General features: G+C 35.1%; 3 protein-coding genes across 5 annotated transcripts; 1 reads left to right on the forward strand and 2 right to left on the reverse strand.

The window, feature by feature from the left end:
- Nucleotides 1–1471: 1471 nt before the first annotated feature.
- Nucleotides 1472–7506, reverse strand: LOC123868135 (WW domain-binding protein 2). Its single transcript, XM_045910513.1, has 7 exons — nt 7304–7506; nt 6755–6929; nt 6132–6291; nt 5534–5664; nt 4581–4854; nt 3415–3494; nt 1472–2566 (listed from the first exon to the last, which is right to left on the reverse strand). Exons 1-7 carry the CDS (start codon nt 7357–7359, stop codon nt 2519–2521), a joined length of 924 nt encoding a protein of 307 aa, XP_045766469.1. The 5' UTR covers nt 7360–7506; the 3' UTR covers nt 1472–2518.
- A 504-nt stretch (nt 7507–8010) lies between these two features.
- LOC123868172 (mismatch repair endonuclease PMS2) lies at nt 8011–16979 on the forward strand. 3 transcript variants are annotated; one of them, XM_045910574.1, is made up of 9 exons: nt 8011–8223; nt 8377–8536; nt 8746–8889; nt 9254–9292; nt 9362–9455; nt 9640–11178; nt 11265–11463; nt 12240–12389; nt 16800–16979. In XM_045910574.1, the coding sequence occupies exons 1-9, from the start codon at nt 8134–8136 to the stop codon at nt 16872–16874; spliced, it is 2490 nt and encodes an 829-aa protein (XP_045766530.1). In that variant the 5' UTR covers nt 8011–8133; the 3' UTR covers nt 16875–16979. The 3 variants fall into 3 exon arrangements, with proteins under 3 accessions (XP_045766530.1, XP_045766529.1, XP_045766532.1); XM_045910573.1 differs by having other exon boundaries at nt 8012–8223; nt 9254–9455; XM_045910576.1 differs by lacking the exon at nt 8377–8536 and having other exon boundaries at nt 8013–8223; nt 9254–9455.
- A 277-nt stretch (nt 16980–17256) lies between these two features.
- LOC123868176 (glutamate-rich WD repeat-containing protein 1) lies at nt 17257–22084 on the reverse strand. Its single transcript, XM_045910581.1, has 7 exons — nt 21602–22084; nt 21107–21278; nt 20627–20845; nt 19903–20039; nt 19573–19727; nt 18671–18888; nt 17257–17412 (listed from the first exon to the last, which is right to left on the reverse strand). Exons 1-7 carry the CDS (start codon nt 21910–21912, stop codon nt 17275–17277), a joined length of 1350 nt encoding a protein of 449 aa, XP_045766537.1. The 5' UTR covers nt 21913–22084; the 3' UTR covers nt 17257–17274.
- Between the last annotated feature and the right edge of the window lie 997 nt (nt 22085–23081).

The following is a 23081-nucleotide window of genomic DNA, read 5'->3' on the forward strand; positions in this document are numbered from 1 at the left end:
TATTCTGTTGTATTCTTTAATGAGACTAACATATTAAGTATTTTTAACTAAATTAGTAGCTATAGAAGAGCTATATCAAACTAAAATCGTGTTCTATAAAGCATAAAGCTACTAAAATTAGTATGACACTGGACATCATGTTGTAAGCGAAAACGAGTTGCAGCCCGCAAAAATTATTGTTCGGATTTCGGAATAAACCGTCTTGTGTAAAGTACGAGTACCTACTACATGAGGTCGATTCTGTTAAATATAATCGAATGATTATATTTCGTTCTGAGCTACTAAGGAATTACCTTGGCTAAAGTATACTTGACACTTCCATTAAAAAAAATTGAACCTTAATAATAATTTTAGGTTAAGGAACTTTAAAAACTAATAAAAATTGGTTGTCTGTAAAGTCGGTTTACTGACGATAGTTGAACGTGACAACAAAGGCCGATTGTGCTTCTTTGTCGCTCGTTCCGCGCTCTCGCTTGCACTTCAAGCCTTACATGGAACGCCTCAGAGCGAGGTAACGCCGCATGAGTCATGTTTTTTCGTGCGTGCAGCCGGCTCTATCGAATTATAAGACGTTGTCACGTCAAAAACTTGTAGCCGTATATTTTTCATTATATATCGTTTGTGGCCGTCTAGATACTTCCTAAAAGGTATCATGTAACCACATACATATAACAACTCAAACAAATCATATCAAGCGTCCAGCGCAATCCATACATTATTAAAAGGTCTGTCTGTATAATGTTACATCCCGTTGATGAAAACGACGCTGCATATTTAGAAAATAGCAGTTACTGATGAATTTACATCATAAAAACACATACATCACACAAATCTATTTGTTACCCTTTTTCATATTGCGCATCATATATGTACTTAGCTGTTTAACCAAAATAAAAGCAGAAAATTTAGTTATACTGACTAATATTAATTATTATTTATTACGCTGGATCATTGAACGCAGTTTAATCTAATTAATAGATATTGCGTTGTTTGCAAATACCCAGATCAGAGAATTGTGCTATCATGGCTAATGACGAAAAAATAAACTTCGCGGTTAAAAATTAAAGAGCACTAAATGATTAAACCTTGAGGTGTATATTTTCTTATACACTTATAGGTCTATCTTGAGATGAATTTCATTTATTAAGTATAAGCTTTAACTAACTAATGCATACGGTCAAGAAATCCATACAAGTTATACCTACTATATTAATCAGGGTCACAAGATTTAGGATTTCATAGAAAAAACTATTAATAATAATTAAATATATCCTTCCTAAAGTGTTTATCAGTAGAAAATTTTATTTTATATAAACCTTTCTACGAACTGGAACCTATTTTCTTTCTTTGGAAATAAAAAGGAATTGTATGCGATATTTCCATTTAATTAATAGAAACATATCAAAATCATGTGATCATATTTTGTTGGGTACAAATACGGATGGATTAATTATTATTAAAAAATAAAAAGAATAATATTATAATAATTAATCATATCAGCTGTTATCATAGCAGGTAATTAATAATAACTCGCAAACGATTTTATGAGTAAGCCGCTGTCCAGATTAAAAAAAAAAGATTCGGTCGTTAAAAAAGGACGACAAATACCGTCACAGAATCTTAGAAAGCCTTTGCTCATGACGGCTCGACAAGTGTATACATAGCTTAAGATTTTATAACAATAATTATACTTTCTATATACATAATCATTTAAATTCAACAACAATTCAAAGCAATTTAATTTAATACTGATAAACTTTACAGTTACAAGGCTCTAGCATTATAAATGGCGCTATGTAATCTTTAATGGAATGCTAAAAACCAATACAATATATTATAGTCTTTATACTAACATGAACTGCAATATTTTAATTTAGAACCATTACTTTAATTATAGAACCATTGGTGATTTTAAGCACTCCCATTGTTTTGGTCCTAAATATTGTAAATACATACCATAATGAGCACCTTAAAAAATAAATTAAAACTGTAGCGCCAATAAAAAATCTTGGTGCAATCCATCTATAGTGATTAGTTGAAGGTATTGGCTATAATTTACATTTTTAGCAAATGTAGCATGAACTGCATCAATAACAACGATTATATCGCAATGCATCAGTCTGGGTATCTAGTTTTAGCTAAATGTAGCCACCTAAATCAACTCTGACTATTATATTCTAATATATTAACACATAACATAAAACCGAGTTTCGGTACGGACAGAAATTATTATAATTTTATATTTAGTTTTGTTCAGCATTCCCAGTATGGATAGTTGTGAAATGTGAATATTGTGATGCTCAATTTTTTATACACAAAAAATCTGTAAAATGCTAAAAATTTATTGATGTAAAATATTTATCTAAAATAAGAACATAAGTCACATTTTCTTACTGCAGTTCATGTTTGTTTACAATTACAATAAAAAAAAATTGTAAACTCACTTTAGTTCTCTAATCAAAGTAGTGTGAAGGTGTATCATGTGAAGCGGTGCTCATGTGATAGTGTGGACAATGCATTAGTTTTCTTTCTTCGACGTAGATTCCTGATAGGTTGGTGGTTGATCCTGCAACATTAAATTTACAATTTTAGATTAATTTAAAATTTTTAGGACTATTTTAAGCTTCGAGCCTAGCACGACGCTGCTATGACAATCATAATCACTTCTCATTGGCCGTCACTTTGTAACATTCAAATACAAGTTAACCTTTGACTGCAATCTCATCTGATGATAAGTGATGATGCAGTCTAAGATAGAAGCAGGCTAACTTGGAAGGGGTATGGCAGTATGTGCTCAACTACAGCAAGTTGATACATGATACAATAACGTATTACAAATTCAGCCAAATACAACAATCGCGTTTGTAACAATAAATGATAGTGACAATTTCCGTGGTAGTCTCCTGAAAGTACATCAGGTTGGGTCTCTTTAACGGGGAGCGAAGTGGGTTGAGTGCACATGTGCGCAAAATATCCAAACTCATGCCTCGAGATCCGTGCCGGACTTCGTCTGTGGTGGTGTTTGCTGGCGCGCGTGTTGTGACTTTTTGGAGTGTTTTTTTGTTAGAAGTGGCCGGTTTTTGTGTTCTGCTGATGTTTATTGGTGGTGGAACTGACTGGGAAGCGCTCTAAAGGGGCGCCGCGTATATGTCGGCGGGCGCCGGCACAGACGAAGTCCATACTTATACATATAGTTTCCCTAACTTGTAAATAACTACAAACTTGACATTGGCTAATCAGTGTAAAGCCAGATGAGAGAAAAAAAAATATCCGTGCTGTTTACTAACTATCTTCTACTGTTATATGTAACTAATTACTTTTACTCCATTCTAGTGTGATACATATTTATTCTTTATAGTGTCAAAATAAACTTAAAATCTCTAGTATATTGTACCAATTGTTAGAAATACTTACATATGGTGGTGGGACATAAGCTGTCTGCGGCTTATTGGGATCGTAGTACGCGCTTCGAGCGGCTTCCTCTGCTTTAGCATCTGAAATTGGTATTCAAACTACTGCTAACATCAAAACTTATACAATACATTATACATACCAATTTACTTTACTGTTAATAGCAAGTGATCACTACCAACAAAGTGGGTCTAAAATGTTTCAATATTCTAAATTACATGAACAATTTAATAATAAAACGCTAATGTTGGCTACTCACACAGGAGCATCAGCAGGGCAAAAATTATGATTTGATTGGCTTTAAAATATTAAAACGTTTTGACCAGTTTTTCGTTCACTCAAAGTTTCCGTATAATTCAGAGTTAAACAAAATTAGTTGACAATCACCATGTTTTAAAAATTACTATTTTACAGTTATATTTGGAAAAAAAATGTTGAGTTTAATACTTGGAAAAGGTTTAAAAATAAATTGATTCAATAAAATTGTACCTATTACATTCCAGAATAAATAATGGAAATGCTTTGACAATATTCATAATATTATTATTAGCACATTAAAAATTATGATATTTACAATGATTGAGTTATATAGAAGCTTAATGAAGTACCTTTGGCTTATGGCTGAAATAAAATTCAAATGGCACACATCAAACTGTTGTTGTGCATTCCTAGCCGAAGCTTAATTGTGGAAAGGCGAATATTAGTTCAGAAAAACAATAAGGTAAATAGGATTCATGAAAATGCTTAAAAACATATTGCACCTTTGGAATTCATAGAAACCTATTTCAAAATTTTATTATTGTATGGATCTATTTTTGCTCTGTTTACAGTGCAGTAATTATAATATTCTGTATGTTATAATTTCACATTTAAAAAACCATGGTCAGTGGTCATACAGTACAAGCCTCTAACATTTCAATATGAACAAAATATAATTAGTTAAGAAATAAGATTACAACAATATTTTTTTTCAATCTGTTTTGTTTTTTGAAATCTGTGCATTTTTCCCAGATAGGTCTCTATAATTCTGAGATACGATATATATTAATCAAACTTTAGCTTTTTAAACTTACAATTTCAATACAGCCGTATCCCCTTAATAACAGTTATGTAACCTGTAAAAATTGTCAACAGTTTTATTTAACTCTTAACTTCTCAATAAGTCTCACCATTAGGCGACATAGCGGGTGCTCCTGGCGCGAAGCCGCCAGGGTATCCGGGAGGCGGCAAATGACCGTTGCCTGGGTACCCCGGCGGCGGCATTGGCCCGTTGGCCTGGGCGCCCGGGTAGCCCGGGTAACCGCCAGCCTGCGCACCTGTGGGACTCGGCCCTGCTCCCGAGAAGCTGCCTCCAGGGGGATAAGTAACGCCCATTACACCAGGATAAGGAGGGGGGCTGTTCGATATGAAGACAGAGTTTGGAGAGGGTTGATCGGGAAATGCCTGTAACAAGAAAATTTTGTTAGCTTATAGCAATATTAGAAAGTAAAGTGTTTATAGTGCGTTTCATCGAATAGTACCTATGGCGTTATGTTGGCTCCCCTGTCTGTCCAAGTCATTGGCACGATATTTGCATAAGAAGACGCAGATTTTGTTTATTTTCATTTGATTTTCCTGAATGAATGAAATGAAAATCAAATGAAAATAAACAAAATCTGCGTCTTCTCATGCCAATATGGTGCCAATGACCGCCCAACAGACAGGGGAGCCAACATAACGCCATAGGTACTATTCGATGAAACGCACTATAGCGCTTCTGAATCATTAAATGAATGTTTGGAATGATGCCCTTACTACCTCTGAAAAAAACAGGAAAAGCTTTATCTCATAGATATCAGATCAGATTTATCATTTTTCCTTGTCCTCTTAAGCAAGATGCATTGCAAATCACACCAGTAAGTAGCTAATTACTACCCATTATTATAATTAATATTATTATAATTAATATGAATGTGTATTTCTCCCTCCATCACGGAGTAACGGATCAACATGATTATTCGGAGAGTGACATAGGCTACTTTTATAAGAAAATCAAAGAGTTTCCATGGGATTTTTAAAACCTTTATCCACACGAACGAAGTTGTGGACATCAGCTGGTAGACCAGATAGTTTTAAGACTTACATTGTATGGAGGCACCCATCCATAATATCCTTGCGGTGGAGGTGCATAAGCGGGCGGAGGCGCGGCGTACCACGGCCCCGACGGCGGCGTGTAGGGCGGCGGCGGCGCGTCGGCCGACATGTGGCGAGAGGCTGAAATTATATTATTATGATAATAATGCTTTTAATTATAATTACAATTCCATAGGACCAACTTCAACAAGGAGGCTAACAGAGGAATTCAGCTGGACTGGGCAGCATTTGCAAATCAACTCTAAAATGTTAATCAATATATTTATTACACCAAAACTAGCAATTTGCCCCGCCTTTGCATGGGTGCAAATTTTATTGAGGATTTTCCAAATACTTTCTTACAAACCTTGTCCTAAAAAAATCAGCCAAATTGTTGAATTTGTTCTCACGAGATGATCTTTCATACATGATTGATTTTTATTAAAGTATATAGAAGAAGATACACTTTGTTTTTGATGTTTCATCATAGTACTTTTTCCTGTAAAGTGTGGATTTACTAGACATGCTTTACATTAAGATAATGATTTGCAACATGGAATAATTTAGTAAATCATTTTTTTATATGAATAAAAAATATGTAGTCTTACCAAGATGTGCTGCTTTAAGCATAGCCTGACCAAATTCTATAGCTCCGCCAGATTTGAATGTCAGCTTGAATTTCACTTCACCAATGAAGTTTCCATTTGGCTGAGCACGCACTTTGCCTTTAATATAATTTGCTGCAAACATAGGCTGTTCCACTGTCACCTATAAGTATAATTTGACATAACATTTTCATATATTTTATTACAATTTTTTTGAACTGATTACATCACTCTCATACTTTAAACATTATGGATATGTCATCACATGCTTGTGATATTGTAGAAAAATCATCTCAAATATTAAGATTTATATTCTGGTTATGCAGCCAACACAAAAAATCATTTGTTTCTATGACACAATATTATGTAAAGTATTGCATCACTTATGTTTATTATTGATCACAGATATTTTGATATATTTTTGAATAATATCTTGATCAATTTACTCAGTGGTAAATTTTATCCGTTGGTAAGCTTAGTATGTTTTTTCAATTGTATTTGTGGTTATCTTGTAATTTTGTATTAATTGTTATTTATAAAAGCTTACTCAAGCCTAAATTGACAGGTCAGTCTCATTCTATAAAAGGATTGCATCAGTCTACAGAATTAAATTATGTTTTACGTACATCTTGTAAAGCTATGAAGGGAAAGCTAAAAGATCTTAGCGGATCAGCATTGTTCTTTGAGTTATATATCATACGATGGGTGGTAAGATACATTCGTCCATTCTTTGTGCCTTTGAACTCTTGTGTATCATTTCCATAGAACTCCACAACCACATTATCAGAGAATAAAATTATGCTGTAAAAGATAAACACATATTACAACCATTATTTGATAACATTTTTATGTCAAGCAAGTGCATTATTCAAATGACAGTATTGTTTGTAAAGAGGAAGTTTTAAACCATAAACGTAACAAAACCGTAATATCAGTAGGTCCATTACAATTATTAGAATAAATTAGATACCCTAATTACAAAATGTAAGAAAAATTGAACAAAACAAGATGTTTCGAGAACCTGGTACCTACATATCCTCTCCAGGCGTAAATGCCCGTTTAATTATGGTTCCAGAAGCATAATGATAATAGTAGATACAGAGTTTACTATGACTCATACTAATCTATTAAAATTTTTCAGAATCATCTTCACATTTATGTAAACTAAGACTTACCATTCACCAGCGTGGATTAGCACACCGTGATCTGCATGAGCGGTATTTAGAGACATTGTTTAGTCCTGGGAATCTAGCCGGTAGGCTTTATCGCTTGCACGAAATCGATATGGGTACAAAAATTTAAAATAATGATAAATACGTAAAATTGTAATTTGTAATCGCGAAACGCAATCTCTCAAAATGTCAAGTGTCAACAAAATGCTCTGGAACTCTCTGCCAAGCACAGACCACAAATCTGCCAAGTGCATCGATGTACAAGTGCCACTCTCTGCTGGGACTTCGTCTATGATGGCGTTTGCTGGCGCGCGTGCTGTGCTTGTTTGGAGTGTTTTTTTTTTTGTTAAAAGTGGCTGGTTTTTGTGTTAGTTGGTGTTTTTTGGTGGTGGAACTGACTGGGAAGCGCTCTAAAGGGGCGCCGCGCGTATGTAGGCGGGCGCCGGCGCAGACGGAGTCCATACTTGTATAAATTCAATAACTTGAAAATATCACAAACTTGACATTGGCTAATCAGAGTAAAGCCAGATTTAAAGAAAAAAAAACTCTCTGCTGATTGGTCTATTGGTCTTAGGTCTTATTCTCTGCCAAAGAGTATGTATCTAACCTCGAAGCCTAGATCACTACGTTATATTCCCTGCCATAGATTACTATCGTCAAACGTGATTTGCATTTACTGTCAGTTTTTGAAAATAAGTTGGCAACACTGATGCAACATTTTTCTATTTGATTTTTGAAGTTTTAAAAACATGTTTTTGCCGCTATCATATTATTTTAATTTTAGTGTTTTTTGAGGTATTATAAAAGTTAAACTTCGTTGTTTAATTGAAACTATGGTCGATGCGAACGATTTAAGCAACGTTGAAATTAGTTCTATCAGACCTATCAACAATGATTCAGTGCACAGAATTTGCTCTGGTCAAGTAAGTAGTTACACATAATATCACTGAATTTGCTTTATTATGTATTTAAAACAGACAACGAATTGATCCTATAAGGGTTCCTGTTTTTCTCTGGAGATATGGAACCCTAAAATTAATGTGATGAAGCTAATTTAAATAATATTACATCCATAGGTAGTTCTCAGTTTAGCAGTAGCAGTCAAGGAACTTGTGGAAAACTCTCTTGATGCCGGTGCCACTAATATTGATATAAGGTTCAAAAATTATGGCCTTGACTTGATAGAGGTATCTGACAATGGATCAGGAGTAACAGAAGACAATTTTGCTGGTTTAAGTAAGATTGGTATTTTATTTAAATTTTCCAATCTAATCCATCAACCTGCAAGCATCCACTGCTAAACATGGGTCTTATCGAGAGGGCGCCACCAAGCACCATCTTGGTCCTGCATCTTCCTCATCAAACTGTTTGCTGCTTATAAAGTTTTGTTACATCCACACCAATAGTAAAATCTTCTTATGATAAATGTATTCTTTCTCTATCAGCATTAAAGTATCACACATCAAAGTTAAATGACTATGAAGATTTGCTTGGAGTATCTAGCTTTGGCTTCCGAGGGGAAGCTTTAAGCTCCCTGTGCTCTATGGCTAACCTTACAATTACCACCAGGCATCATAGCAGTCAGTTTGGTAAGCACTAATTTTTTTGTTTAAACTTTTAAATATATCCTATGAAAATTATTATTTTTTTGCTCTGAAAATGTAAATGCATTTTTAGCCGCTAGGGAACTATTTCAAGAGTTTGATATGACTCATCAAAGGCTGGCTTTTGCAAGGGATATGTGAAGGAGGGGTCACATTCCTCAGCAATGAGGAATATATTTTTTTTGTTAAAAAGAATATTAGCCATGCTAATCATGACTAATAGTCCCCTTTCCCCTCCAATTAAGTGTAAAGCTTGTGCTAGGAGTGGGTACGACAATAGTGTAGTTGATATGATATCAACTACATTTTTTATGATTTACTGATGTTTCATGATAAGTTTGTTTTTCAGCAACAAAAATTGAATACGACCACAAAGGCAATATCACAAGTAAAAAACCATGTTCAAGACAAGTTGGAACAACTGTAGCACTGACTAATCTGTTTTGCTCCCTTCCAGTAAGACAAAAGGAGTTTCATAAAAATGCTAAGAGGGAGTTCAATAAAATGACCAATTTATTATATGCATATTGCTTAATATCTACTGGTGTAAAGTAGGTATTTTGTTCAATTATATATTGAGTTTTGAATTGATCTCTGAATCATTAATTCATTCATCATTGAATCTGATTGATTTGGATCAAATGATTAGGGTTGGCATAGTCATCATTCATAACTTTTTTATTCATAAAGTAAATATCTAATAAATTAAGTAAAATGAGTGATTTTAACTTTCAGAATAACATGTAGCAATCAAACAAGTTCCAATTCTAAATCTGTAGTAGTTGCAACACAAGGTTCATCTTCATACAAAGATAATATTGCTTGTATTTTTGGTATTAAACAGTTACAAAGTATCCTTGAAATTAAAACAGAAACTGCATCAAATATTAAGGACAATATACTTAGTGGTCTATCAGGAGAAGTAAAGGCGAATGATGAATCAGTGAAAATAGAAGATGTCGAAATTGATTTATCTGAAGACTCCAATGATGCAGATAATAATATTAATAACTCACAAGAATCTATAACGAGTTCACAAAAATCACAAGGCTACAAAAACGTGCCGGAGCCTGTTAAGCTTACAGGATTTATTTCTTCATGTGCTCATGGCAGTGGTAGATCCAGCACTGACAGACAATTCTTTTATGTCAATTCTAGGCCCTGTGAACCAACTAAAGTCATAAAATTGATTAACGAAGTCTATAGGCAATATAATCCTAATCAATATCCATTTGTGTTTTTGAATGTCAATGTAGACAGAATTTCTGTAGATGTAAATGTTACTCCTGATAAGCGAAAGTTATTTCTAACTAAAGAAAAAGCTGTATTGGATGCACTTAAACATTCCTTGTTCAAAATGTTTGAAAGTATACCAAGAACATTAAGAGTTGAACCATCTGTTAGTACTACACAAACTACTAGTCAAAAAGTTGAACCTGAGCTGAGTCAACCCAGGATTTTTCAGTCATTTATAAGACAATTCAGTAACAAATCAGACACATTTGTAAATAATCAGACTGAAAATTCTGATAAATCAGAATTAAAGCGCAAATCTACAGCAAATTTAGATAGCTTTATAGCTAATAAAAAAAGTTATACATCTAAAATTGATGAAGTTCTTTCAGGACCTGAGATTAAGGCCGATAATAATGATTTGGAATCTGAATTCAATTTTACGAAATCTAATAAAAATTGTGATATCGAAATGATAAAGGAAATTGATAGTGTTAAGTTAGCTAAAAAAGAAGACATTACACAAAGAGATATACTGTATTTGGAGAATACAGATGAAATGCCAAACACTCAAATAAGAAATATATCTGATGTAGTGTTTGAACAATCACACACTATACGATGTAAACTCAAAGACATACAGTTAAAAACACCAAAACCAAAAATAAAGCAAGTTGTGACTGACAAAGAAGAATTAGGGCAAAATAATCGAAAGACTGTAAATTTGAAAACATCTTTAGAACATGTGAAAGCTTTAGTGGATATTTATAGTAAGAGAAGGAATAAATCACAACCAGATAGGATAAAGTTTAGGTCTGCAATAAATCCTGTATTTAATAAGAAATGTGAGGAAGAATTGAGCAGAGAAATCCGTAAAGATTCTTTTAAAAAGATGACAGTTGTTGGTCAATTTAATTTAGGTTTTATAATTACGCGTTTAGACGATGATCTTTTTATAATCGATCAACATGCTACAGACGAAATTTATAACTTTGAAACTTTGCAAAAAACAACTGAATTAACAAATCAAAAACTTGTAATGTAAGTTAAATCTGTTAGACATGCTGTTCTGTTGATGCTTCTTATATCAAATCAAATATAATTACTTAAGTGTACATATTTATTAGTCCACAGCAACTAGAGCTTACAGGTGTCAATGAGCAAATATTAATGGATAACCTTGAAATTTTCAAAAAGAATGGGTTCACTTTTAAAATAGATGAACACGCGCCACCCACTAAAAGAGTGAAACTTCTGACAATACCTATGTCTAAAAATTGGATGTTCGGAAAAGAAGACATAGAAGAACTACTTTTTATGTTAAGGGTAAGCTTATAATTTTTATGAAGAAACCCTACTTATTATTTGTCCAATCTGAAGTAGCAACATGACGGTTTGCGCAGCTCATCTCTAGACTAAGGTTGAAATATATAGAGCGAACTTTGACTTTGTTTAGACTTAACTTTTTCAAACGAGACAGATTTATGCCAGCGGTATAACGCTGTCTTGTTTTAACAGTGTCTTAAGTCTGAGCAAATTTAAAGTGTGCTCTATAGATCTTAGCGTAAGGAGTACACTGCTGTTATACACCTCTTGTTCAGAGTGGACTACTCTTTTTCGCGCTATTTGTCACCTCCGCAAGCCTCCACGTCTTTCTGCACGTCACATTAGCAACTTTTTTTAACCCCCGACCCAAAAAGAGAGGTGTTATAAGTTTGACGTGTGTATCTGTCTGTGGCATCGTAGCTCCTAAACTAATGAACCGATTTTAATTCAGTTTTTTTTTGTTTGAAAGGTGGCTTGATCGAGAGTGTTCTTAGCTATATTCAAGAAAATCGGTTCAGCCGTTTGAAAGTTATCAGCTCTTTTCTAGTTACTGTAACCTTCACTTGTCGGGGGTGTTATAAATTTTCAATTCACACTTGTTTTAAGAAAAGTTTTCTTTGCGTTAACTGTAAGTCTGCATTGTTCCATTATACATTATAGCGGCTTCAACAAAGATAAGTTAAAAATATACGAAGCTTTAATACGAATTGGTATTAAAGCTTTGTTAAAGCTGCTTAAAAAACGAAACCAAAATCATTAACCATTTTTGATTGCAGGAAAATCAGTCTGAGTACTGCAGGCCAAGCAGAGTGAGAGCAATGTTTGCATCAAGAGCATGCAGGAAATCTGTGATGATAGGAACAGCTCTCAGTAGGGCAGATATGCGGGTCCTGATTGATCATATGGCAGAAATTGACAAACCATGGGTAGGTTTAATTGAAATTTTTTATTGCCCCTAGGGAGGAAGGCTGAGGACCGGGTGATGTGGTGACGCTCTTTAGGGAAGGCCTATGGCCAACAGTGGACATCCACAGGCTGATGATGATGATGATGATGATTGCCCCTAACCACCTCACGAAACTTTCTTTTCTAAGCTTGCATCACCCGTACCTTACTGGTCTCAATAAAAATATAAAATTATGTTCAGAATGTACCTTATAGTTCAGTGCTCTGGATTTAAGTTTTCATGGTGAAAAACGTGCCCCACCCGAATTAAGGGTTAGTACTCATTCTGCCGTTGAGTGAAGACATAGTCACAAAGTTGTTTCATATTTACTGGTTCGCTTTTTTTTTATTCAAAGGTATAATAAAGTTCTTAACAGGACTCTCTCCGTCACTTACTCCATACAATCGTAGTTCCCATTTCATTTGAATATTAAGCAACCAAAGTCCATGAAATTTTGCAGACATAGTCTAGAAACTAATATCTGTGTCTGTGGTGTTTTAGATTTTTCTAATAATATGTAGTTTTAAAATTACAGGGGCTCAAAGATTTGTATTTTTCTTTAAAAAAAGGCCCAACTTTGTGCTCGTTTTTCTAGACAATGGAGCAATTTAATGAAATTTGGAAAAACCACAGACCTAGAAAATTTAATGAATATTATGTAGTAAAAAAATTATCGTTATATATTTTATATTGTTATAATTGTGTGGGAACTACGAAAACCAGAAATTACACCCAGAAATCTTGAAAATTTCGTGCTGTCTCGATTTGTGCAAGCGGGGTGGTGAAGTGCGGGGGACGACACGTGAAACTGACAGAAACTGACAGTCTAAACACACGGGCCACATTTAGACTGCACCCAACTCCAAACTTGTCGATAGGTCTAACTAAATACACTGGTACATTTCAACTTGCGTTAGACGTATGCGTTACCTACTCAGACGTTGCCTGTAGATAAAAATATGTCTCATGTTTGCTGGCAATAGCGCATGCATCAAACCCTGCAAGTTGCAACTCTCTTGCAACCTACCTCACGCAATACGCACAGCTTTAATATTATAATTTTTGACAATGTATACTATATGTAATGCCATATCACAGGTCACTCTCTGATTTATTGCTAACAATTTACTTCCAAATGCAAAGAAATCTAAGTGTGTTGAATTCACACTGCCCAATACCAGGACCTTAAATGACATAAGTTCATTGATAAATAATCATATGTTGAAAATAAAGGAGAACCCCGTGTTTCTCGGTATAATGTTAGATGCAAAGCTTCTATGGAACACCCACATATCAACACTTGATGGTAAACTCAGCTCTGCTGCTTACACTGTTAGAAAAATTCGACAGGTACTGACGTGGAAACTGCAAAAATTGTATATTTTGCCTATTTTCACTGTATTATGTCTTACGGACTCTTGCTATGAGATAAAGCGGTAGATATTGAAAAAAAAATGTATTACAGAAAAGGACAGGACGTGCAATTTATAATTTATAACCGCGCGCTGCCATACAATAAAAATATAAGGAAATAAGTACCTTATCTATTATCTTATAGTAGCTTTTAAATATATTTACAACTAGCTAATGCCCACAGCTTCGCTCGCGTGGATTTAGGTTTTTAAAAATCCCGATCCTTTCATTTCCCAGAACAAAAGTTGCCTCTCCGTAATAGCCCGTCCCCGGGATGCAACTTGTTTCTGTATCACGTAAGAATATTTAAACGGATGATCCTTTTCAAATCCCGAGGGATCACCAGGATTTAGGAATGCAATTTCTTACAGCATCCTATACCTTCAATATCAATTAATAATCGACACTTTTTAAATCCCATTAGCTTTAGTAGTCAGGTCCCCTGCAACATCAGGATTGAGGAGTTGGAATCCAAATTTTTTATTGAACAATGTCGCAAACTTTCTTTATCGATTAAAAAAACTACCCAAAATTACGCAGTTAGGTTACCTGCCAAATTTCATGGTTTTGAGTCAACGGGTACCCTAGAGGTTTTCTTGACACACACGACAGACAGACAGATAGACAACAAAGTGATCCTATAAGAGTTCCGTTTTTCATTTTGAGGTACGAAACCCTAGAAAACGTAGGAACGGCATTCCGAACCAGTGGTAAATTTGTCTGACCATCCAAAAACACTTTGAAGTTTACCTAAAAGTTTACAGGAATAAAAATTTATCATTGTATTCCATTCCATTTCATTCTATTCGATTCTGTTCAAAGATAAATAGATAATAAATATATTTGTCACCGAAACAATAATTTACGATACATCAACCAATATCAATTTTACTGATGACAATCTGACTATTACCAAAGTGAACGACTACTATAATATCTATTATATACGACTAACATAATATGTATTATAAATTGTGTGCCGTTTGCATTCTCACTAGGTTCTCATTAAGTTTGTTTTATTTGGTTAAACTTTCTGGCATTTATATTGTTATGACGTTTAATTGGCAAACAGTCTGTTTATTGGCTCAAACTCAAAAATTCAGCCAATCACAACAAAGAAAATATTGTAATAATGATTGATGCAGCTTTCTGTAATTGAAAACAAAATATTTGACATTAACTTGAATGTGACAGTGTTTTCCGAATAGGGTTGCCAGAGGCCCCGTATTTTACTGGTTACCCCGTATTTCGGGATACAGAAACCTGGCTGGCGAAATCAAACACTGACGTTATGTCCAGTAGAAAGAATATTTTCCTTTTGCGGCAATGCGTAGCCGAAACCCACTCGATATTGATCATGGTCGTAGCCAAGGCAGCGGGGCTTGGTTTGAGGATGTAAGCCTTTTTTTATACAAGTTAGCCCGTGACTTTAATCTTTTCTAGTGGTAAGTGATGATGCAGTCTAATTTCTTGGCCGTTAGGGCCATAGTAACCATATAACTAGCCATGACCGAAGCCTCCCATCAGACCAGAAATTTAGAAATGGCGACTGCGCCTGGGAATCCGTCAAAAACCTAAGCCTAAAATAATACTTACACTATTTCTTGCATTTGCTTACCAATTTTTTTTGGAAATATATCAAACATTTCGCGCTCACTTCACTCGCGCTTTGAATTTGTATTACTTGGTGTAAACTCCGCAATTTCGTTTGCATGAATTTAGATTTTAAAAAATTCCGTGGGGGATTTTCCGGGCTAAAAAGCCGCCTAAAAAAAAATGTCTGGGATGCAAGTTACCTCTGAATAGTAAGTACCAAAATTTTGGTAAAGAAGATGGGCCGTGAAAGGGTAGATAGGCAAATAGATATACTGTCGTATTCGTAATATTAGTATGGATAGGAAGCTTTAAAAATATAATCTTGCTATGGCTAAACTCGTTTCCCTTTCACTTTAATTTTTTCTGTATTAAACCAAAAACACTTACGCTCACTGCGCTCGCGCTTTTTTATTGTTGTATTTTATCTCACTGACAAATTGAAAGGCGAAATTCCACTAACCAGGTAATTAGCCCATAAAGTTGAGCGAATGTTTTTTTCCTCATGACAGGATTCAGTTCCGGCCCTGATAAAACCTCTCCCGCAATCGATTCCTGGCTACGGCCATAGTATTGATACTGTGAAGGTGGAATTACAAATTAAATGTAATTTTAAGTTAAAATGAAAAGATTGTATGCATGAAATGTATAACATTTTGCTTTACAAAACTTAAGAGTTTTTAAAAGCTATTTAAATAAATAAATCTTTTATTTAAAACCACATTGCAAACACAGTTCACCAATCAAGACACGGCAACATACGGAGAAAAAATACAAAACTTACAAATAAACTAAAATATCTAAATAGGCTTTCCATGCATTTCAGAGAGAACCACCGCCTATTTCTTTAAATACTTCAAATTTTCAAATTTCTTCAAATCTAAACCCCGTATTTTTGATGGTGGTAGCCTGTAAATCAAAAAGAGGCAGGTGGCAACCCTACTACTTCCTAGACAGAATTTAAAAATTGTTTTCATTACTCGGTATGCCTACTGCCATAGTGTGACAGAAAGTGTGACGGTAGTTGTGACCTCTGATTGGCCGACTCTCTTTCACTATTTGCTAAAATTGATGATTGCAACAACAATTTTTTCTTTTTTGTAATCGAAAACAGAACACGGACGTCAAACAGGTTGACTAATTGCAATCATTTCTGACCGGCTAACATTGTTCCGCTAGTGGCTCAAACTCACTGTCGCAGCAAGAACATGGTAAATTCAGCCAATCACAGCAATTTCAATTGGTTATCACAAATGTACCGATCTAGGAACCGAGAATGCACGAACCAGGGCAGATAGAGATAAGAACAATAATATCATACGTAGGAAATCGACGGGGGATCGTTGACAACGATAGCCTTAATTAAACATTACTTCTATTTCAGAACTGCCCTCATGGAAGACCTACAATACGACATCTTGTCAATTTGGCCATGGTTCAAACTAGTGAATCTACCTAATAATGGATCTTGATTCTTGAATCTTTTAATTGTGTTGAAAATAATATAAGAAATCATGTTGAGTTTACAAAACAGTTTTTACAGAAATTAAAATTTTGAAATATTTGTCAGGTCTTATTTTGTAATTATTATTGATAAAATTTAGGTGTTACTCATAGGATTATTATATTATAAGTAAAAAAATTGAGTGCTTGTGCACTAATCCAAATTGAATTCTATCAGTCTCTGAGATTATTTACATTTATAACTTACTATTATCAATATCTGAGATTATTTACCCTATTACTTGTTAGGTTTGTTTAGCTTTTTTTTTTGTATTTTGTCGAATTCTGATCAACTAGTGCACAAGCGCCCTAAGGTTGTAGAGAAATTAAAGAGAAACTGTTTTAAAACAATTTATTCATACACTAATAGTTTTAAATATATTAAACCCATTGTGCGCAGTTGTGACAATAACACCCGGAAGTTGTTTATGCCAGTGAAGTTCTTTGATATCTGTTTGCCCTTGGTGGATGAACAAGAGTTGTGGAGGAAGATTCTGAAACAAAATTGCATTTTGAATTCTCCTACACAACATTATTGCTATATAGTAATTATGTGTATCTATGGCCTAGTTGTGACAGATCAGCCCCCTGATTGTGTGAGAAAAACATATTAATCGTTATCATCAAGAAATTCTTCCCTTTGATTGGTTCATTCGCTGTTTACCTTTTATCACAGCCAATCAAAGGGCAGAATTTCTTGAAGAAGATAACGATGAATACGTTTTCCTTCCACAATCGGGGGCAGATCATACATCCATCCATCCATTAGTTCAAACAACTAGTCAAGTAACTAGATGAGACTACTGGTTTGCAGTTAAGTGTTGGTACCATTATTATCATGACACTTATATTCACAATCATTACTAAGCAGTCTCACAGCTGTTATGCATTTGTATGAACAGTGTCGGTTGGCTGCAACCAGGGCATTTAAATTATATTCTATCGCATTATGAATCACACTATCACACTAATCACACTAATATTATAAAGGCGAAAGTTTGTATGTGTCTGTGTGTGTGTGTGTGTGTGTGTGTGTGTGTGTGTGTGTGTGTGTGTGTGTATGTTTGTTACTGCTTCACGCAAAAACTACTGGACGGATTTGGCTGAAATTCGGAATGGAGATAGATAATATCCTGGATTAGCACATACGCTACTTTTTATCCCGGAAAACTAAAGAGTTCTCACGGGATTTCGAAAAACCTAAATCCACGCAGACGAAGTCGCGGGCGTCAGCTAGTGTTTCAATAATAATAATCAATAACGAAGTGTCACATCATTTTTTAACCCCCGACCCAAAAAGAGGGGTGTTATAAGTTTGACGTGTGTATCTGTGTATCTGTCTGTGGCATCGTAGCGCCTTAACGAATGAACCGATTTTAATTTACTTTTTTTTGTTTAAAAGGTGGCTTGATCGAGAGTGTTCTTAGCTATAATCCAAAAAAAATGGTTCAGCCGTTTAAAAGTTATCAGCTATTTTCTAGTTTTCTTGCAGAAAAGAAGGTTAGATAACCCTTAGGTTCATAATATTCAAGTGTCAATTGACAAATGTCAAGCTGGACGTTGCCTAGATATACATAATTATTTATTTGAAAATGATATTTTGTCGGGGGTGTTGAAAATTTTTAATTTACACTTGTCAATAATCTGATTTATCAATCACTCCATAGTAATGATTGTGAATATGGCAAATTATCTTTAGACTACTTGTTTATGAATTTTGTTGTAGTAGCAATTACATGGCCCCATATTTACCTTTAGCTCTTCATCAACAACTTCCTCATCATCTCTCTCAACTGCTAAGTCCCAGATTGCAACCTGGTTGTCCTCACCGGCCGAGGCCAGCACACTGGGCTCAGTCCAGTGCCACTCCACTGATGTGATGGGTGCTGTGTGGTGCTTGAACGTGCCTACTGGAGTACTGGTCGGGAATTGTCGTAAGTCCCATATGTGGAGAAAGCCATCGTCACCCCCTTGAAAACAGTATTTATGACTATAGTGCGTTTCATCGGATAGTACCTATGGCGTTATGTTGGCTGCCCTGTCTGTCCAAGTCATTGGCACGATATTTGCATAAGAAGACGCAGATTTTGTTTATTTTCATTTGATTTTCCTGAATGAATGAAATGAAAATCAAATGAAAATAAACAAAATCTGCGTCTTCTCATGCCAATATGGTGCCAATGACCACCCAACAGACAGGGGAGCCAACATAACGCCATAGGTACTATCCGATGAAACACACTATAATTATTATTATTTATCGAGACAGCTAGCCAATTGCGGAAGTTGATCATCACATTGCAAAAATCTGAATTGTTGTGATTTGGTGCTTATAGCGTAAAAGGTGCTTTCCCACGTGGTTTAAGCTGGAGCCAAGGATTTTAAGATGCAAATTTGTTCTGTAACTTTGGATAAAAAAAGGTAAATTTTTAAAAATTATATTTTTAAAATTTATATAGAGACAAAAGCTAATTATAGCATAATAGGTAAGTTTTTAAAAATGTCATAGGGACAAAAGCTAATCATCAATATTGGTTCAACTGTAAAAAAAAAATAGTGCAGATTAATCTACTTTACAGTCTTAGTACCAAACTAGACCTATACAGTCTCCTTTGGTTTCTGTTTAGTCCAAAATTTAAAAAATGGATACTTACCACTTGCAATAAATGGTTCTTTGCTGTTCCAAGATAAGACATTGATGTCTTTCTCATGAGCATTTTCAGCTACCAGCATGCAAGCCTTGTGCGGTGCTGCTCTTGTGTCCCATATCCTAATTGTTCGGTCAACTGAACATGTTGCCAATACATTCCTGGATTACAAATGCTAAGTTTAGGTTAAGTACTATAAGGTTCAAACACAAAATAAAAGTATATTCATAATTATTCTTAGCATAATGATAGCTTTCTTATTTCTTACATTATGGATGAGTATATGATTGTACTCTTATTGTACATTATACTTTAAAATAATAGATAGCAAAATACCTTTCGTTAGGTGACCATTGTATATCTTCAACAGAACTTGTGTGTCCAACCAGAGGGCGCTGATCAACTGTCCAAGTGCCACCTTCATTGGGTTTCCATATATGAATGTCTCGCCTACAATCACCTGTTGCTAGCACCTAGAATTTATAGAATAACATAATAAAAACATGTTAAAAAATAAAACTATACCCAGGACATAATAGATCTTGGCCTTTTGGACTAGTAGAGGAATCAGTGTGGCCATTAGCCTAAAAAGTTTGGAGGCTCTGATTTAGTCCTCCCAATTTACTAGTTTCTAGAAATATTTGATAGCTTTTCATATCATACAATTTACTAGTTTCTAGAAATATTTGATAGCTTTTCATATCATATGACTGCAAAAAAACTATTTCACCTCTCTGTCACGGGCCAACCTTTGCCCGGTGGACAAAATGCCATCTAAATACACAACAGGATACATTTAGTCATGTAATATAGGTTAACTTTAAATATTTTTTGAAACATCTCATCTTTTTGATCATGTCGGTTCACAAAGACTTAACAGGTACACTATCTTTAAATCAATCAGTTTAGGATTAGTGTACAATATAATATGCACATGTAGCTTGTTAATATAAAATTGTTCTCCTAAGAAAAACACTTTGCAATAATGCATTCACCACACTACAAAAACATTTATCATGAGAAAGCTTCAATTTAAACTAACAACAGGAATAATACCTACACCTTGTGCTGTAGGGCACCAATCCATACCAAAGCCCTCTTGCTGGTGACCACTGAAGGAGAACAAAGGCTTCACAGGGTTGTTGACAGTGTCCAGATTGTACCGCTCAAGCAGGGCTGGTTCATCCACAGCTTGCAACTGCTGTGTTATGTTCCATATGTCCACATTGCCCAGTTCAGACCAGCTTGCAGCTAGAACTGAGTTTTTGAAATTTGTAGCCTGAAAACAACAAACATACCATATTTCTCGGTTTTCTAGTGTATTTCCCTAAAAAAAATTGACTATAAGCAATAACAGGAGAGGTCATGATCTATTTGGTACAGAGAGAACATACATGCCAGTCATGGTTATAACCTAGTGTTCAATCTGCAAAATCGAAGATTTCCTTTGTGATTTTCTAAAGCCAAAATCTGCACAGATAAAGTCACCTAGCATCATCTAATTTATTTATAATATTAGTATACCCATTGGAACACAGACCCGTATCCTATTAACACAGCCCTGGTGTTTTATAAAGGAGAATGTCATCTGTGGTTTTTTCTCCTCATCCTCCTCTTCATCATCATCATCATCTTCTGCATCATCATCTGAATCCTCCTCGTCCTCAGCTTTTGATGTAGGATGCAAGTTTGACATTTTAACTACTAAAACACTAAAGATGATAGTAAATTACTTAATGAAAGAGATCTAAGTTTTGGTTAGGTCTACTTATCCATTTAAGTGAAAATAAAACTTATCAATCAATAATGTTAACAAAGATTATAAAAAAAGCTAACATAAACAAAGTAATTCTGAAACATCTTGTATATTTTTTTTTGTGTATTGTTGTTGTAAATCTGTCTAATTTACCTTAATTAAGACAGGCAGACACACATTTGCATTTACAAAATTACATTTATAATATGTTTAGTATGGATCACAGACCATGGAAGTGAAACCACCTTAGCATTCCATCCTTTAAAAAATTATACATACTTATTTAGGTGAGCGCTTGAAGCCTGGGTGCCAGCAACTAAGTACGCAGTCATCGGGAACTGCTGTCTATCGTTGCCAAGAGTATCAGTTATTATATCGAAACTTAAGCATGGGGCGCCGGTTTGTGCTTGATGAAGCATAACATACGCAGACTGGTCACAGATCAAGTGCTCGTCCTCTTGTAACGGCTGGCCAGGGAGATAGGTCTTTGGTCCGGATTCCTCGCCGTTACTCCGTTCTTCATCATCCATACATTCGTCCTCACTTTCAGACGAACTGCTCTCCATTTGTTCTTCATTTTCGTTAGACATAATTATCTGTTATTCGTTGAGGAAGTCCTGGCTCAGGGAATGTTATAATTATTATTAAAATCTGAAGATAATCACGATTCTTTGCCCAAGTTCTTCTTCTTTTCTTGAAAGTTGAAATCTTTGAGTTAAAAGTTGACGAAACACGTGCCAAGAAAACGAACTGAGCCGAATGTCAAATCAAATTTCGTGTTTCAAATTTTCATTGTCAAGTGTCAAAGTGTCAATATCAATTTTTGACGACTTCATGGGTTTTTTTTTTCTTTAAATCTGCCTTTACTCTGATTAGCCAATGTCAAGTTTGTGATGTAGGTTACACACATTCTTATTTAAAAATAAAAGTTTGAAAAAAAGAAAAAAACCATCACTCAATTTATATACGTCAAGACTGTTTTGTTTATCATTGATTATTTTATGTTGTTGTGAGAAAAATTAAAACTAAATTTTTACAAAGGAACTCGAGCCGTTTAATTACTTTATCATCGACGCACGGAGGATTCCTTTACTGGTGACCTCTATATACGAACATGAGTAAGGACGTACGAGGCACGTCGGCATCATCGCCGCCCGGCGATAGCGAGAGGAACGAGTCGACAAATCACAACGACGTTTTTAAAGTTGGAGTACGAGTCCCTAGCTCACTCATCAGCGACCTCACTGAGGGAATAGCTGAGCTACGGAAGCAGGTTCAACAAATGGCGATACAGAGGAACAGCAGATCACGTTCTCGCACATCCCAAGGCACGCGTAATTCCTCAAGGCAACGAACACAATCCAACTACAGGAAGTTTCCGCTGTGTTGGTATCATAGCAAGTATGGAGATAAAGCCCGCACATGCGTTCGCCCCTGTGACTTCAAGTCGGAAAACTCGATGGACGGTCGGTAACGGCGACAAACGATCGTCCTTCAACAACTACTGGTCGCCTGTTCGTCACTGATCGATCGTCGAAGATGCAATTTCTGATCGACACCGGTAGCGATCTGTGTGTTTTCCCGCGATCAGCGCTACGTGACCGTCGTACTCGGACTGAATATACTTTGAGTGCAGCTAACGGTTCTGTGATAGCTACTTACGGTTTTGTGAATTTAGCTTTAGATTTCGGACTTCGTAGGACTTTTGTGTGGCGTTTCGTTGTAGCAGATGTTACAAAAGCAATAATAGGCGTAGATT

The sequence above is a fragment of the Maniola jurtina genome, chromosome 9, assembly GCF_905333055.1.
Source record: "Maniola jurtina chromosome 9, ilManJurt1.1, whole genome shotgun sequence".
Classification (NCBI taxonomy): domain Eukaryota; kingdom Metazoa; phylum Arthropoda; class Insecta; order Lepidoptera; family Nymphalidae; genus Maniola; species Maniola jurtina.